General features: G+C 35.2%; 1 protein-coding gene across 3 annotated transcripts in view; it reads left to right on the forward strand.

Annotated features, from left to right (window-relative positions):
• AKT3 (AKT serine/threonine kinase 3) overlaps nt 1-16,532 on the forward strand; it is a 318,344-nt gene that overhangs the window by 171,698 nt on the left and 130,114 nt on the right. For all 3 annotated transcript variants that reach the window (XM_025877589.2, XM_073899912.1, XM_073899913.1), the window contains exons 5-6: nt 2,825-2,969; nt 10,578-10,709. In XM_025877589.2, coding sequence (XP_025733374.1) covers nt 2,825-2,969; nt 10,578-10,709 — 277 coding nt within the window. The remainder of the gene's footprint in view (nt 1-2,824; nt 2,970-10,577; nt 10,710-16,532) is intronic.

A 16,532-nucleotide genomic window follows, 5' to 3' on the forward strand; every position in this document is an offset into this window, starting at 1 on the left:
AGATGCAAAATTGGCACAAAACATGAACAAACCAGATTCAAAGTACATTGAAAGGATCATTCCCCATGATCAAATAGGATTTATTCCATGGGTGCAAGGATGGTTTCATATCCACAAAACAGTGAGTGTGATACAGCACATTAACAAAATGCAGGATGAAAATCATATGATCATCTCCATAGGTGCAGAAAAAGCATTTGACAAAATACAACATCCATTCACTTTCAAGAAAATGGATATAGAGGTATAGAGAATGTAGCTCAACATAATAAAGTCCATAAACCCACAGCTAACATCATACTTAATGGTGAAAATTTCCAAGTTTTCTTAGGAAAACTCTAAGATCAGGAACAAGACAAGGATGTCTACTCTCACCCCTTTTAATCAACACAATACTGGAAGTGTTAGCCCCATCAGTCAGACAAGAAAAAGAAATAAAAGGCATCCAAACTGGCAAGGAGGCAGTAAAACTGTCACTTTCTGTAGGTGAATGATACTAAATATAGAAAAGCCTAAAACTTGGGGTACCTGGGTGGCTCAGTTATTGAGTGTCTGCCTTCAGCTCAGATTACAATCTCAGGGTCCTGGGATTGAGCCCCACATTGGGCTCCCTGCTCAGCGGGAAGCCTGCTTCTCCCTTTCCCCGCTCCCCCTGCTTGTGTTCCCTTTCTCGCTGTGTCTCTCTCTGTCAAATAAATAAAAATTAAAAAAAAAGAAAACCCTAAAACTTGACCAAGAAAAATATTAGAAATAATAAATGAATTCAGTGAAGTTGCAGGATACAAAAGTAACATGTAGAAATTTGTTGCATTTCTATGCACTTACAAGGACTATCAGAAAGAGAAATTAAGAAAACAGTACCATTTGCAATTGGTTCAAAAAGAATAAATTTAACCTAGGAGGTGAAAACCTGCACTCTAAAAACTATAAGACACTGAGGAAAGAAGTGGAAGGTGATACAAATAATTGGAAAGACATACCATGTTCATGGATTAGAAGAATTAATATGGTTAAAATGCCCATACTACCTGAAGCAATCTATAGATTCATTGCAAACCCTATCAAAATATCAATAATTTTTTCATAGAACTAAAATTTATATGGAACCACTGAAGACCCTGAATAGCAAAAGCAACCTTGAGAAAGAACAAAGCTGATAGTATCAGAATCCCAGATTTCAAGATATAGTGCAAAGCTATGGTAATCAAAACAGTATGGTGCTGGCACAAAAATAGACACACAGATCAATGGGAACACAGTGGACAGCCCAGAAATAAACCCACACTTATTTTGTCATTTTATCTATAACAGAATATGCTAGAATATACAATAGGGAAAGACAATTTTTCAGTAAATTGTGTTGGAAAAACTGAACAGCTAATGCAAAAGAATGAAACTGGACCACTTTTTTTTTTTTTTACATCATATACAAAAATAAACTCAAACTGGAATAAATACCAAAATATAAAACCTGAAATGATAAAAACCCCTAAAAGAATACATAAGTGGTAACCTTTGGACAATGGTTTCAGCAGTATTTTTTGGATCTGTCTTCTAAGGCATGGGCAACAAAAGCAAAAATAAACAATTGAAACTGCATCAAACTAAAATGGCTTTACAAAGGAAACAATCAACAAAACAAAAAGGCAACCTACTGAATGAGAGAAGATATTTGCAAATGACATATCTGATAAAGGGTTAATGCCCAAGATATACAAATAACTCCTATAACTCAAACCGAAAACTCCCAAATAATCTGGTTAAAAAATGGGCAGAGAGGGCTTGAACAGACATTTTTCCAAAGAAGGTTTAAAGAAAGTAAGTAAGTCACAGGGGTGTAAAATACAGCATAGCACATATAGTCAATAATATTGTAATAACTTTGTATGATGACAGAGGGTAATTACATTTATGTGGTGAGCATTTCATAGTGCATGTAAGGGTTGAATAACTATGTTGTACACCTGAAATTAATGTAATACTGTATGTCAAATGTACTTCAATGAAAAAATAATTTTTAAAAAATAAAATACTTCTGAATAAATGTAAAATATGCAAGACATTTTCACAGAAAATCCCAAAGGTTGTATTGGGAGATTAAAGACCTAAGTAAATGAAGACTATACTATCTTTAGGGAGTGGAAAATTTAAGTTTTTCAGATAGTAATCTACCCCAAATTGATCCATAGATTTAATACAATTCCACTCAAAATTCTAACAGACTTTAACACATGCTGATTTAAAAATTTATATGGAAATGAATGATTCTTGATCTGATAATACACATTTCACCCAGTGCTCCTGAGGCTTACTATTTTACCTACAAACTATGACATTTTTTTAACTTATCTGTGATTTGGGAACAGTGAAAGGCCTTGGCTTTGAAAACCTTTTCTTGGAACTTCTTTTGGACCACAGTAAAGATCTTGACTATGTCAATGATGAATTTAACAATGGCTAGACAAAAAAAGTTTTGTAAGGGGCAGCAAGCTTTGGGGGGTCAATTTACTTTCTAGGTAAGATGTGGATAGGTAATAAAATTGAACTGTACTTTTAAAGGGTTTTAACTGAATTTCCTTATAATCCTTTCCTTCTTTTTTCTTCTACTCTTAAATAAATGCTCCTACAATTGTAAGGTCTGTAATGTTAAATGCTTTTGGGATTAATTTCACCTTTGAGTAAGGGTGGGAGGTTATATTTACATATGTGTGTGTATATTATCCTGGAATAGACTTTAGTTGTGTTGATGTCATATTTTATGAAAGGGAAATAATTGAATCATTTACCATTCTTTATTAATGGGAAACTGTACTTGTTTTTATAGGGAAGAGTGGACAGAAGCTATTCAGGCTGTAGCAGACAGACTTCAGAGACAAGAAGAGGAGAGAATGAATTGTAGTCCAACTTCACAAATTGATAATATAGGGGAGGAGGAGATGGATGCTTCCACAACCCATCATAAAAGAAAGGTAGCGAATAGTAATTTATTCCCTACTCAACACGGTGTATGTGTGTGGAAGAAATATGCTAAAAATTGCCATTTGCAGGAAGTGTTGGCTGATGATCTTACGTTATGCAAATATATAGGTGTGGGTGGTGTTTATCCTGGTAAATCTGAAATACCTGTCATTGTTAAGACCAAGTAATTTAAACGTCACCTCATTTTCATGGTTCTGCACTTAACATTGACAGCCGATAGGCCTTCGGGGGTATTTGTTAACTGAAGTGCCATTGTGCTGATTTATAATTTGCATTTTTTTCTTATTGTTTTTAATACCATTTTAGAACTTGGGAATAATGTTTTCCCTAATGATTTGGTCATTTTCCATTTGGTATTTTGTGTGCTCAAAGCAGAAGCAGAAATGGTTCTGATGTGCTTCCTACCTGATGCCCCAGCCTCACTAATATCAGCAGGAAAGTGAATAGTCTGCGAAATAATAGCTTTTTATTTTAATGGCTTGCTCCCGAGCCAGTGAGGGAAGAGTGTTTTCCTTCCCTGAGTGCTCCAGATTAATAAATGCCAATTTACATATTGATGGAATTACAAATTACGTTTTCATTGCTATAGAAAATTAAAAAGCTGGGTGCCTGGGTGGCTTAGTCACTTAAGCATCCGACTCTTGATTTTGGCTCAGGTCATGGTCTCAGGGTCCTGGGATCGAGCCCCTCATTGGGCTCTGTGCTCAGCGGGGAGTCTGCTTTAGATTCTCTCTCTCCCTCTCCTCCTGCTTGTTCTCTCTCTCAAATAAGTAAGTAAATCTTCTTAAAAAAAAGAAAATTAAAAAACAACTTCTTTGTATGAAAATGGTATTTTAAGATTAATCTAAAGATCTAAGTGGTCAAAGTAAATGAACATGCCATTTATTATGTTAGAATGTACTTGTTATAATGAATTATAAATTTAATCTTCATGTAGGAAAACACTAGTTTTTATGTAATTACCCATGTAATTTGGTCTTAGCATAATGATTAAGAGCTCGTTGGAGTTAGACTGCTTGAGTTCAAATCCTCCTTTTTCCAAGTGCTAAACACGTGAGCTTGATGAAGTCATACCATCACAACCTAGAGTTTGTTAATTACTCTCTCCTTATCTGAAATCTCTGTTCTAATTATAATAATATTCTTTGTTTGATCTTGGTCAGCTGTCTGAGAATTCTGTGCCTTCATTAAAGACTAATCCTCTATTTGTTAGTTGAAACAAATCCCTCTTTTAAGCCAACTTAACACCCCCTTGTTCTTCAGTCATTGCAAAAAACAAAAACAGAGAAACAGTCCAGCTTTACTCACCTACTCAGAGATAAGAAAGCTGCTTTTGGATGTCTGTGCACATGTACACAATGAATGTAACATGTGACTGAGCTCTTAGATTTAAAATCAGGTCCCAATGAATCTTGTCCTTTTGATTCTCCACTACCCCATCCAGTAGCAAGGTATGCCAGTTATACTCTCTCTTTTTTTTTTTAAGATTTTATTTATTTATTTGACACAGAGAGAGACACAGCGAGAGCAGGAACACAAGCAGGGGGAGCAGGAGAGGGAGAAGCAGGCTTCCCGCGGAGCAGGGAGCCCGATGCGGGGCTCTGGGACCATGACCCGAGCCGAAGGCAGACGCTTAATGACTGAGCCACCCAGGTGCCCCAGTTATACTCTTTTTAACTGAAATTCCTAGAACTCTGCTTAATAACTGAGAGTCATAAGCTGCTGTTGAGGCAGTTACATGTTGAAAGTGGGGAGTTTATAATATCCTAACTAGAAATATTCTTACTGATGGATGAGAGAATTCAGAAATGAATATGGAAATTATTTACCAGAAAAAATTTTGAATGAAGAGAGACAAACATTTTCAAAGATGTAAAAATGCAAAAGTATGGAGGATTTTTTTTTTTTCTGTTAAGGCTGGTTATCAATCATTATAAAAGCACAGTGCAGTTTCTTCTCTTCATCGTTACCAGTGTGGATTATTTTAGAATTCATCACCTTCACTAATTATCACTTGTAAACATTTATTGTAAGTTTATTCTGTGCTATGCTCTGAGCAATACGTATTATCTCATTTAATCCTCACAAAAACCATATGAGGTGTAGGTACCATTATTACCCCATTTTGCAGGTGATTCATCTGACATTCAGATAAGTTAAATAATCTTGTTCAAACATGTAAGGACTTTTAATTATACACTGTATTACTTCAGTGTGCAACTTACTTCTTATTATTGATTGATATAACGTGAACCTTTATAATCACTGTAATTATTATACTCATTACATGACCAAGTTATATTAGAGAACAAAATTATACAGATATTCTCTCTTATGATTGTCCTTGTTTCTCAAAATATTTATGTCAAGATGTTGTACTTTGTGTTTCAGTTAATTTCATTTTATATTGGTATACTCTTGGGAAAATCAGTAAAATTTTAATTTACAGAATAGTGATAGAAAGTGAGGTTTTTAAAGCAGATTCTTTAAGAAATCTCTCACTGAAACTGGGTCTCAAAAATTAAAAATTGATATGGTCAGAAGTATTTTGAAAAGAGGAGGATTCATTGTCTTATTTGACCTATACCTGATTTCCATTTTTCTTTTTTATTTCATTTTTTAAAAAGATTTTAAAAAGATTTTATTGATTGATTGAGAGGGAGGGAGAGAGGGAGCGGGTGAGCAGGGGCAGGGGCAGAGGGAGAGGGACAATCTCAAGCAGACTCCTCACTGAGCATGGAGCCCGACTAGGGGCTCGATCTCACGACCCAGAGGTCATGACCTGAGCTGGAATCCAGAGTCGTACACTCAACTAGTTGGGCCATCCAGGCACCCCTATTTTGTTTCATTTTAAGTGAGATAGTATAAAACCCTTTTTAAAATGACAAAGAGTGTAGAAAAAGGTAGAACCTCAGTACCACTCTTTTGTGATGGCCCTAACAACTTGGTTAAAAAGGGTAAAATAGTGCTATCACTTCCCTAGTTCCCCAGTACTACATCCTTTAGTAGTATATGTGTATCAGGTATCATAGAAAGAATTGCAGAAGTCAGATTATTTTTAATATCAGATGTAAACACAGATACTCTGAAATAAGAATGCCTTTCTCATAATTTACAGCGTACATTTTCTTCTTTGTTAACTTTTGGAAAAATGAGCAAAAATGAGGGGAATGGCTACTACTTGTGTCAGCTCTGCTGAGAATTGTCTGAGCTGTTTTCTCTTGCCTCAAGCAGACACATGGTTACTTCTCTTAGTGGTAGAGTATTACCCAGTATCTGCTGCACAGGGTGAAAAATCTCTTAAGGAACGACACTGGGTGGTGGAAAAGAGGGCAGAAGCCTCATAACCAGATTTATGTGCTGTTCTGTGTTTCAACTAAAAGATGATCTTTCAAAGGAATTTGATCAGAGGACCCAGAAGTGTGTAATCTTGGTCTGCCAAGCGACCATTCTCTATAGGGTCAGGTATGTGAAGGAGCACAGCATAAAAGGATCAACAGCCAAATGGGAGTTAAAGTTCTGCCTAATTTATTCATCTTCAATTATATATTCATATTCTTTAACCTAAATTTTGGACTATATAATCAGCCTTCTTCTTATACTATAGTGTCATTTGTTATGTATGCCCATGCATCTCTTAACCTAAAACAGCTGCGTTGACATGCTGGAGATTATGCGAAGGAAAGAATATAACTATGTAAAATATTTACTTAATAAATTTGAGGGATTGGGTTTTAGAGGATTGATTTTTCTGCAGAGGATCCATGCTCTCATCTTTTATTAAAATCTTACTGTATTTTTTCCCTTAATACCATCTAAAAGAGGGAAACATTTTGTAATGGGTTACATTTCATTTGTAAAGACTAGATAATTACTCTGTGTACCATGCTGAACAGGCGCATTTGGTATCAAAGATACTTTTTAAATTTGAGGAAGTTTTGTCAAAATAGATATGAAATCTGTTTCTGGTATTTTCACATAGGATGCTTTTACTAATATTAGTTTCCATGCAAATTCCCTTTTAAGGTTGGCAGTCAAACTGATAGAAGCTGTGAAATTTAACGATAAGGCTATTATATTTTTTAAACCTCCTTTTCTCTAAGAATTGCAGTCCTTAAGGAATATAGCAATATTTTATAATTACATATTGCTTTTCATCTGAAAATGTCGTAAAGCAATTTATAAATTCCTTTCTTTTATCTCTAAGAATTCAGTTTCCATTTCTATGATATTTAATAATAGGACACAGCAAGTATCATTTTTCAGTGCATTTAGATACAAATTGAGGAGGGTACTGTTTAAATGAAGCTTTGAGCAAAAAGTAACATTGTAGCCTAATTATAAGAATAATGTCTCTCAGTTCATTATTGCCATGGAATAAACTACCCAGGTTTCATGTCTTAAAAGAGTAACAATATATTACTTTTCATGATTCTGTGGTTTGTGTAGGCACTTCCACTGGTCTCACATGGATCTCTCACGCAGTTGCATTCAGTTAGCACGCAGGCTGATCTGGAAGATCCAAGAAAGCCTTTCTCACGTTTCTGGATTCTTGGTTCTCCTCCATGTGATCTCTTGGCATATGGTGTCTCATCATCCAGGCCCTTTGTACATGGTATCTTTCCTTATAGCATGAAGGCTGGCTTTCAATTACGACATTTCCAAGAGGGTGAAAGCATAAGCTGCTAGATTTAAAGGCTGGATCTGGAACTGGCATAGTATCACTTTGATCATATTCTGTGTTCAAAGCAGGACACAAGGCTAGCCCAGGGAGGGGGAAAGTTGAGTCCACCTCTTCATGGGAAGAATGGCATGTGCATACAGGGAGTTAAGGGACTAGTGGCAGCCATCGTTGGAGACTGCCTAGCACAGATAGCTTTGGGGTTATACAGTATTCCTTGATTTTTAAAAATCTATTAGTGAAAACAGAATTTTTTAATACTACTAGCTATTCAAATGACACTAACCTTGTTAACTCTATTCTGTATATTTAGTGCCATATGTTTGATTTTTAGTTGAATTAATAAATGTACATTTTCATTTTCCCTAATACTGTTTGCTCCTTGTCTTTTGAACTGGAGATATTATTGAATGGTTAAGATATTATAACTTGACATTTGGAATATTTTTCAAAATTATAGGCAGCAGATAATGTTGAAAGTGAATATAGGCATCTGTTTCTAAAATTTTTAGAATTTTTACAAAATACGAAGAATATTGGTCTGTAGTTTTCTTGTAATATTTTTGTCTGGTTTTGATAATCAGGGTAATAATGGCCTCATAGGATGAATTGGGAAATATTCTTTTTTTCTCAACTTTCTGTAGGAGTTTATATAGAATTGGTATCATTTCTTCCTTAAATGTTTGAAGAATTCAACAGTGAAACCATCTCACTCTAGAGTTTTCTTTGTTGAGAGTTTTTTTTTTTTTTTTACCCAAAAATTCAATTTTCATAGTAGTCGTAGGGCTCTTCAAGTTACCTGTTTCTGTTTGAGTAAGCTTTGATAATGTGAGGCTTTCAGGGAATTTATTTATTTCATGTATATTTGTATATTGTTGATTTTATGGGCATAAAGCTGTTTATAGTATTCCCATGTGATCCTTTTAAAGTGTCTGTAGAGTCTGTAGTAATGTCAGCTCTTTCATTCCTGACGTTGGTCATTTGTGTCTTTCTTTATTTTCCTGAGCAGTCTGGCTAGAGGTTTATCAATTTTATTGATCTTCTCAAAGAACCAGCTATCCTGGTCCATAGCCAGTATGATATCCTCTACTTTTTTTTCTTTTAAAAAATTTTAAATTGATTTCTACTCTGACCTTTATTTCCTTTCTTCTCTTTCTCTTGAGTTTAATTTGCTCTTGTTCAATTTCTTAATGTGGAAGCTGAGATCATTGATTTGAGACATTCTTGACATTTACTTTGGATGGGTGGTAAACAGGAAAAAATACAGTTATAAAATGGCAGAAAAGTCTCTACTAACTTCTGATCATCTGTAGGAAAAAACCCAGATGCTTAACTTGTTATTCATAAAGCCCTCGGAACTGAATTTAAATTTAAGATGATAAACTGAGCATACCCAGTTATCTCCCCTTCCGTTTAAAAGCCCATTAAAATGGTAGTAAAGGCATTAAAAGAGAGACAAGTCCACACAAATGAAAAGCTGAGTGGGAAAAAGGCATTATATTTGTGGACAACAAATATCAAAATTGTGGAAATTTGTGGAAGGACATTCATAGAACAGGAAAAGCATGCATAAAGGGGGCTGTAGAGAGCAAGTAGCAGGTCTGCTTGGCGACATCCTGGAAATCAGCTGACTTAGGAGTGAGAAATGAAACTTGAAAACAGGCAGAATAATTAGAGGCATTCTTAGACGTCCCTGACTTTCTATTCTGAACTGCAGCAATTGCTTTCTCAGATGTTGTACTGCTTCTTTTTAGACTTGGTCTTACTGGGCTCCAGGGTTATTTTCAACATTTCTTACACACCGATATTTCACTTTGTAGGATTTCATCCTAATTTTGTTAGAGTCCATTCTCAAATAGCTTCCCTGAAAGGTACTGCTCCCTTAGATGTATTTGGAAATGTTTGTGGGGGACATTTTTGATGACCATGTTGTTTGGGGGTAGTGGCACTACTAAACCCTGAAAAACTTAAGTCCTTGGAAAACAATGTGGAAGTTCCTCAAAAAATTAAAAATAGAGTTACCATTTGATCCAGTAATTCCACTAATAGGTACTTAACCTAAAGAAAACAAAACAACAATTTGAAAATATATATGCACACCCCTATGTTTATTGCAGCATTATTTATAATAACTAGGGTATGAAGGCAACCCAAGTGTTCACTGATAGGTGAATGGGTAAGGAAGAGGTGGTATATGTACACAATGGACTATTACTCAGCCATAAAAAAGAACAAGCCGTTGCCATTTGCGATGACATAGATGGAGCTAGGGAGCATAATACTAAATGAAATATCAGTCAGAGAAAGAGAAACACTGTATGATTTCACTCATATGTGGAATTTAAGAAACAGAACAAATGAACAAAGAAAAAAGGAGACCAAAGAAACCAGACTCTCAAATACAGAGAACAAATTGGTGGTTGCAGAGAGAAGGCAGGTGGGACGGATGGGTGAAATAGATGAAGGGGATTCAGAGTACACTTATCTTGATGAGCACTGAGCAGTGTACGGAACTGTTGAATCATTCTACTGTACGCCTGAAACTAATATAACATTGTATGTCAACTGTACTTCAGTAAAACAAACAAACAAAAAACCAAAAAAACCCTGAGTCCTTGAAAGTGAATGAAAATGATTGTTTTCCTTTTGCCCCTACAATTGACTGATAGTTTGACTAGTTGAAGAATTTGAGGTTCAGAATTATTGTCTCCAGTATCTGAGAATTGCTTAAATTATTTCTCGTATCCATGATTGCTAGTGAGGCAGCCATTGCCAGTCTGATTCTTAGTCATTTAAGTGTGCTTAGAAATTGGTAAAATTTGCTTTTGAGTAGATACTGCAAACATATACCTATATTTTTTATAAATAAATTGCATCAAATACTTCATACTATATTTTTTTAATTTGTATTTTTCAGACAATGAATGATTTTGACTATTTGAAACTACTAGGTAAAGGCACTTTTGGGAAAGTTATTTTGGTTCGAGAGAAGGCAAGTGGGAAATACTATGCTATGAAGATTCTGAAGAAAGAAGTAATTATTGCAAAGGTAATTGATTACTAGAGTTGATTACTAAATTTTTGCTTATGGTTATGCACTCATGTGTGTTCATGCATACACATGACGGAAGTGTAGAAATTCCATTAAATAACCAAAATGTTGATTATAGGCTACTGTTGCAGCAGTATCTGTATATCAATATTTATAATGTTAAAAATTTCAAAAGTTTATAATATTATCTGAACATTGTATACCAAAGCTATTTTGTTCCCTTGAGGAGATAAAAATATTTATTCTATGTATATGTATTTGGAGGAATGTTTTGACTGTCTGTTTTTGTGGCCTGTAGCACTAATTATACTAGTATTGCCTTTCGATATTTCCCCCAACATTCTGAATTTTTTATTATTAAATAAAAAACTAATTCAAATAACAGATGATTTGCACCCATAAATTATACAGCTTACATAACGATGAATGGGAAAGCATCCTTAATAGATCTGAAAATACAAGAATGATGAAACTAAAAGAAATAGTAGTCTCTGAAATTCTTTCAGGAACTCTTAACTCCCACCTCCGTAACTTTGTTCAGCTTAGACATACACAGATAACTAACATGTTAATGATGCCAGTTCTCACTCAGAGTTCTGAACAGAATCCTAATTCCCTCAATAGACAAATTTGATATACTTTACAAAGTGGTCCACACTTTATGTTTCGTTTATTTCAACAAATGATACATATTATTGGTATACTTTATGGACTACTTTAACTTTCAAACCACATTGACCCTTGTACAACATGGGGGTTAAGGGTGACTCCCTGCTCAGTCGAAAGTCCACATGTAACTTTTGACTCCCCCCGAATTTAACTAACAGTCTAATATTGACTGGAAGCCTTCGTGATTTCATGAACGGTCAACTAATACATATTTTGTATGTCATATGTCTTATTATATACTGTATTTTTACAATGAAGTAAGTTAGAGAAAAGAAAATATAATTAAGAAAATCATAAGGAACAGAAAATACATTTATAGGACTGTACTGTATTTATTGAAAAAAATCCATGTATAAGTGGACCCGTGCCATTCAAACACATGTTCCAGGGTCAACTGTATAGTTTCCTCATCTGGAGTGTATTGCTCCACACACTTTGTGAAGCTGTCCTCCCTCTGTCTTTGTACATTTGCTTTTATTTCAATTCTTACACAAGTCTGTGTCTGGTATTGGAAATAACTCTGACCTTGGAGTCACACAGGTCTGGATTCATGTCCCAGCTTTGCATCTTACCATCTCATGACCTTTAACAACCAGTTTTGGGGGGAGTACTGCTCCCTTAGAGACATGTGCAATGTTTTGGGGGAGCATATTTGCTTATTCACAGTGAAGAGAAACTGCTGTCACCAGGTGGAGGCCATGCATGCTCAGTGTCCTGCAACATGTCGAGTAGCCCAACAGAGCCTTGCATTTTTCGTTTGCAAAATTTCACTTGTTAAAATGAAAAACAATCACTTGAAAGAATGAGCCCTGGATGTTGTATGCAACTGATGAATCACTGAATTCTACCTCTGAAACTGTTAATACAGTGTATTTTAACTAAATCAAATTTAAATTAAAATTTTTTTAAGAAAAGGTATTTCTGGACGGGAATATTGAGGGTTAGGATTCGTAAAGTATTTGGCATAGTACCTGACACATAGCGCCACTTCCTAGATGATCCCAAACAAACCACTCCACTTTTTAGGCCTTTGTTTCCTCTTTTGCAAAATGGGGAATAATGTAGTGCCTATCTCATAAAACTGTCGTCAGGATTAAGTGAATGAATAAGTGTAATAGCATTTGCCATAAATAAAATTGAATTAAGATTAAACTAGTATTAAATGAAAAATATATTATCTCTGTATTTGTTATTATTATTATTCTTACCATCTACCATGTGTCAAGCATCAGTAAATACCATTTCTATTCTGCTTTTTCTCTTCTACATTAGCTCACTTGGAGCCTGTCTTCCCTTACTAGTTAATTATACTTTAATGAGTAACTCTACAGAACTGGGTATATTTTACAAGTGATGGCATATCCGGCTTGGTGTACTACCCTTGATTTTCACCAACAAGTCCATTTATCTGTTTCTTGAAAGAAAATATGTCTGCTCATATTAAAATGATTAACGGTATAATGTTTTAGAGTCTAACAAGACCTGGGGTTTGAGTCCTGATGTGCCCATCACAGAGCCTCATATCGGGGACCAGATGGTGTCCACGTACTTTAATACTGTTGACGTTAACACTGATCGGTTGATTAAAGCATTGTCCACCAGGTTTTTCCACTGTAGAGTTAGCATTTTTCCCATTGTAATTAATGACTCTTTTAGGGGCAATACTCTGACACTTGCAGGTTTTTTTTTTTTCTTAAACTTTTGCCCACTCATTTTAATTTCCGTCAGTGGATCTAGTCTACAACAGTTATCCCGTGGTGTACTAATGGTATTTTCTATTTCCCTCATTCTTTATGCATTTATTCTATTCGGTCTAACTAAAGGTTTGATAATTTTATCTTTTCAAAGAACCAGCTTTTACTTTCATTGAGTTTTCTCTGTTTTTCTATTTTCTCTTTTATCTCTGCTCTAATCATTATTTCCTTCCTTATTATTTTCTTCCTTCTAGCTTTAGCTTTAGCTTATTCTTTTCTTCCTGAAGTTGTAAAGTTAGGTTGTGGATTTGAGATCTGTCTTCCCCCTCCTCCTCCCCCTCCTCCTCCTCCTCCTTTCTTCTTCTGAGAGAGAGAGAGAGAGAGAAAGCATTGCGACTTGGTGCGGAGGGGCGGGCAGAGGGAGAGGGAGAGAATCTTTCTTAAGCAGGCTCCATGCTCAGCACGAGCCTGACAGGGAGCTTGATCCCAGGACCCTGAGATCATGACCTGAGATGAAATCAAGAGTCAGTTGCTTAACCAACTGAACGAGTCACCTAGGCGCCCCAAGATCTTTCTTCTTTTTAAATGTAAGCATCTAAGACTATAATTTCCCACTTAGCACTGCTTTTGATGTATCCCATAAATTTTGGTGTATTAGATTTTTCTTTTCATTCTTCTCTCAGTGTTTTCTAATTTAATTTTCCTTGTGATTTTGCCTTTGATTCATTAAGACTCTATTTTAATTACTATAAATTTGTAAATTTTCCAGTTTTCTTTTTTTTTTTAAGATTTTATTTATTTATTTGACAGAGAGTGAGAGGGAGCACAAGCAGGGGAAGCAGCAGGCAGAGGGAGAGGGAGAAGCAGGCTCCCCACTGAACAGAGAGCCCGATGCGGGACTCGATCCCATGACCCTGGGATCATGACCTGAGCTGAAGGCAGCCGCTTCACCGACTGAGCCACCCAGGCGCCCCAATTTTCCAGTTTTCTTTCTGTTTCTGATTTCAAACTTCATCCCATTGCTGGTAGAGAAGATACTTGGTATGATATCTATCTTTTTAAATCTGAAACTTAATTTGTAGCCTAACATATGGTGTATCCTGGAGAATTTTCCACGTGCACTTGAAAAGAATGTGTAATCTGTTGTTGGGTAAAGTGTTCTGTGTGTGTCTGCTGGATCTAGTTCGTTTATTGTGTTAAGTCCTCTATTTCTTTCTTCTTTCTGGCTGTTCTGTCTCATTATTGTGAGTAGGGTATTGAAGTCTCCAACTGTTAGTGTAGAACTATCTATTTCTCATTTTAATTCTGTCTTATGTTTGCTTCGTACATTTTGATGGTTATTAGGTACATAAATGTTTATAATTGTTATTTGTTGCTGGATTGAGCCTTTTATTAAATACATAATGTCATATTTTCGTCTTTGGTAACTTAAAAAATATATTTTTTTGTCTGATAACGAAATAGCCACCTCTGCTCTCTTTTGGTTATGTATGTATGAATATTCCATCCTTTCAGTTTCAACATATTTGTGTCTTTGGCTCTAAAGTAAGTCTTTTGTAGACAGTGCATATTTTGATCATTTTGTTGTTAAATCCATTCTGCCATCTCTTATCTTCTGATTGGAGGGATTAATCCATTTACATTAAAATAAATACTTATAAAGAGAGAGTTGTGTCCCTTTGCTCTTTTTTCAATGTGCTTTATACTTTCTTTGTCCCTCGTTGTCTGCATTACTGTCTTATGTTTAGTTGTTTTGTTGTTTTTTTTTTTTTTAGTGAAACATTTTAATTCCCTTCTCATTTCCTTCTCTGTATATTCTATAGCTATTTTCTGTGTGGTTGCCATGGGGATTACATTTAACATCCTAAAATTACAGCACTCTGATTTGAATTTAAACCACCTGAACTTCAGTAAGATATAAAAACTCTCTGCTGCTATGCTACTCTACTCAACCCTTTTAAGTTATTGATGTTATAGGCGCCTGGGTGGCTCAGATGGTTAAGCATCTGCCTTCGGCTCAGTCATGATCCCAGGGTCCTGGGATCGAGCCCTGCGTCGGGCTCCCTGCTCCTTGGGAGCCTGCTTCTCCCTCTGCTTCTCTCTCTCTCTCTCTCCCTCTGTCTCTCATGAATAAATAAATAAAATCTTTAAAAAAAAAGTTATTGATGTTATAAATTACATCTTTATTCTTTTTGATGTAAATGGGATTGTTTTCTTAATTTCTTTTTCTTCTTTTTTATTGGTTTGTAGAAATCCAAGAGATTTCTGTATATTAATTACGTATCTTGCAACTTCACTGAATTAATTTATCCATTCTGGTGTTTTTTTGGTGGAGTGTTCGGGGTTTTCTATATATAGTACCATGTCACTGCAAATAGTGACAGTTTTACTTCTTTCTTACCAATTTGGATGCCTTCTATTTCTTTTTCTTGTTTTATTACTATGGCCCAGACTTCCAGTACTATGTTGATTAAAAGTGGTGCGGGTAAGACACCCTCGTCTTGTTCCTGATCTTAGAAGAAAGGCTGTCAGTTTTTTACCATTATGATATTAGCTGTGGGTTTTTCATATATGGCCTTTATTATGTTGAGGTATGTTCCCTCTAAACCTACTTTGTTGAGAGTTTCTGTCATGAATGGATGTTGTATTTTGTGAAATGCTTTTTCTGCATCTATTGATATGATCATACAGTTTTTATCCTATCTCTTGTAAATGTGATGTGTCATATTGATCGATATGTGAATATCGAACCACCCTTGCATCCCTGGAATAAATCTTACTTGGTTGTGGTGAATGATTTTTTTTAATGTATTGTTGAATTTGGTTTGCTGATATTTTGTTAAGGATTTTTGCATCCATGTTCATCAGAGATATTGGTCTGTAATCTTTTTTTTTTTTTTGTAGTGTCTTTATCTGCTTTTGGTATCAGGGTAATGCTGGCCTTGTAGAATTAATTTGGAAGTTTTCCTTCCTCTTCTATTTTCTGGAATAGCTTGGAATAATAGGTATTAATTCTTCTTTAAATGTTTGGTAGGAGTCACCTGTGAAGTCACGTGTGAAGTCCAGCCAAAAGTCCTGGACTTTTGTTTGTTGGGAGTTTTTAATTACTGATTCAATTTCATTTCTAGTAATTGATCAGTTCAGATTCTCTGTTTCTTCCTGATTCAGTTGGAAGATTATGTTTCTAGGAATTCATTCATTTCTCTTAGGTTGTCCAATTTGTTGGCATATAGTTTTTTATAAAATTCTTTTATAATCCTTCGTATTTCTGTGGTGTTGATTGTATTTCTCCTCCTTTATTTCTGATTTTATTTATTCAAAACCTGTCTTTCTTTTTTTTGATGAGTCTAGATAAAGGTTGATCATTTTTATTGATGTTTTCAGAGAACCAGCTCCTGGCCTAATTGAGCTTTTGTATTTTTTTTTTTTTTTTTAGTCTCTATTTCATTTATTTCTG

This window comes from Callorhinus ursinus, unplaced genomic scaffold, assembly GCF_003265705.2.
Source record: "Callorhinus ursinus isolate GAN/ISIS: 27379988/994484 unplaced genomic scaffold, GSC_fseal_2.0 scaffold13, whole genome shotgun sequence".
In the NCBI taxonomy this organism is placed as follows: Eukaryota; Metazoa; Chordata; class Mammalia; order Carnivora; family Otariidae; genus Callorhinus; species Callorhinus ursinus.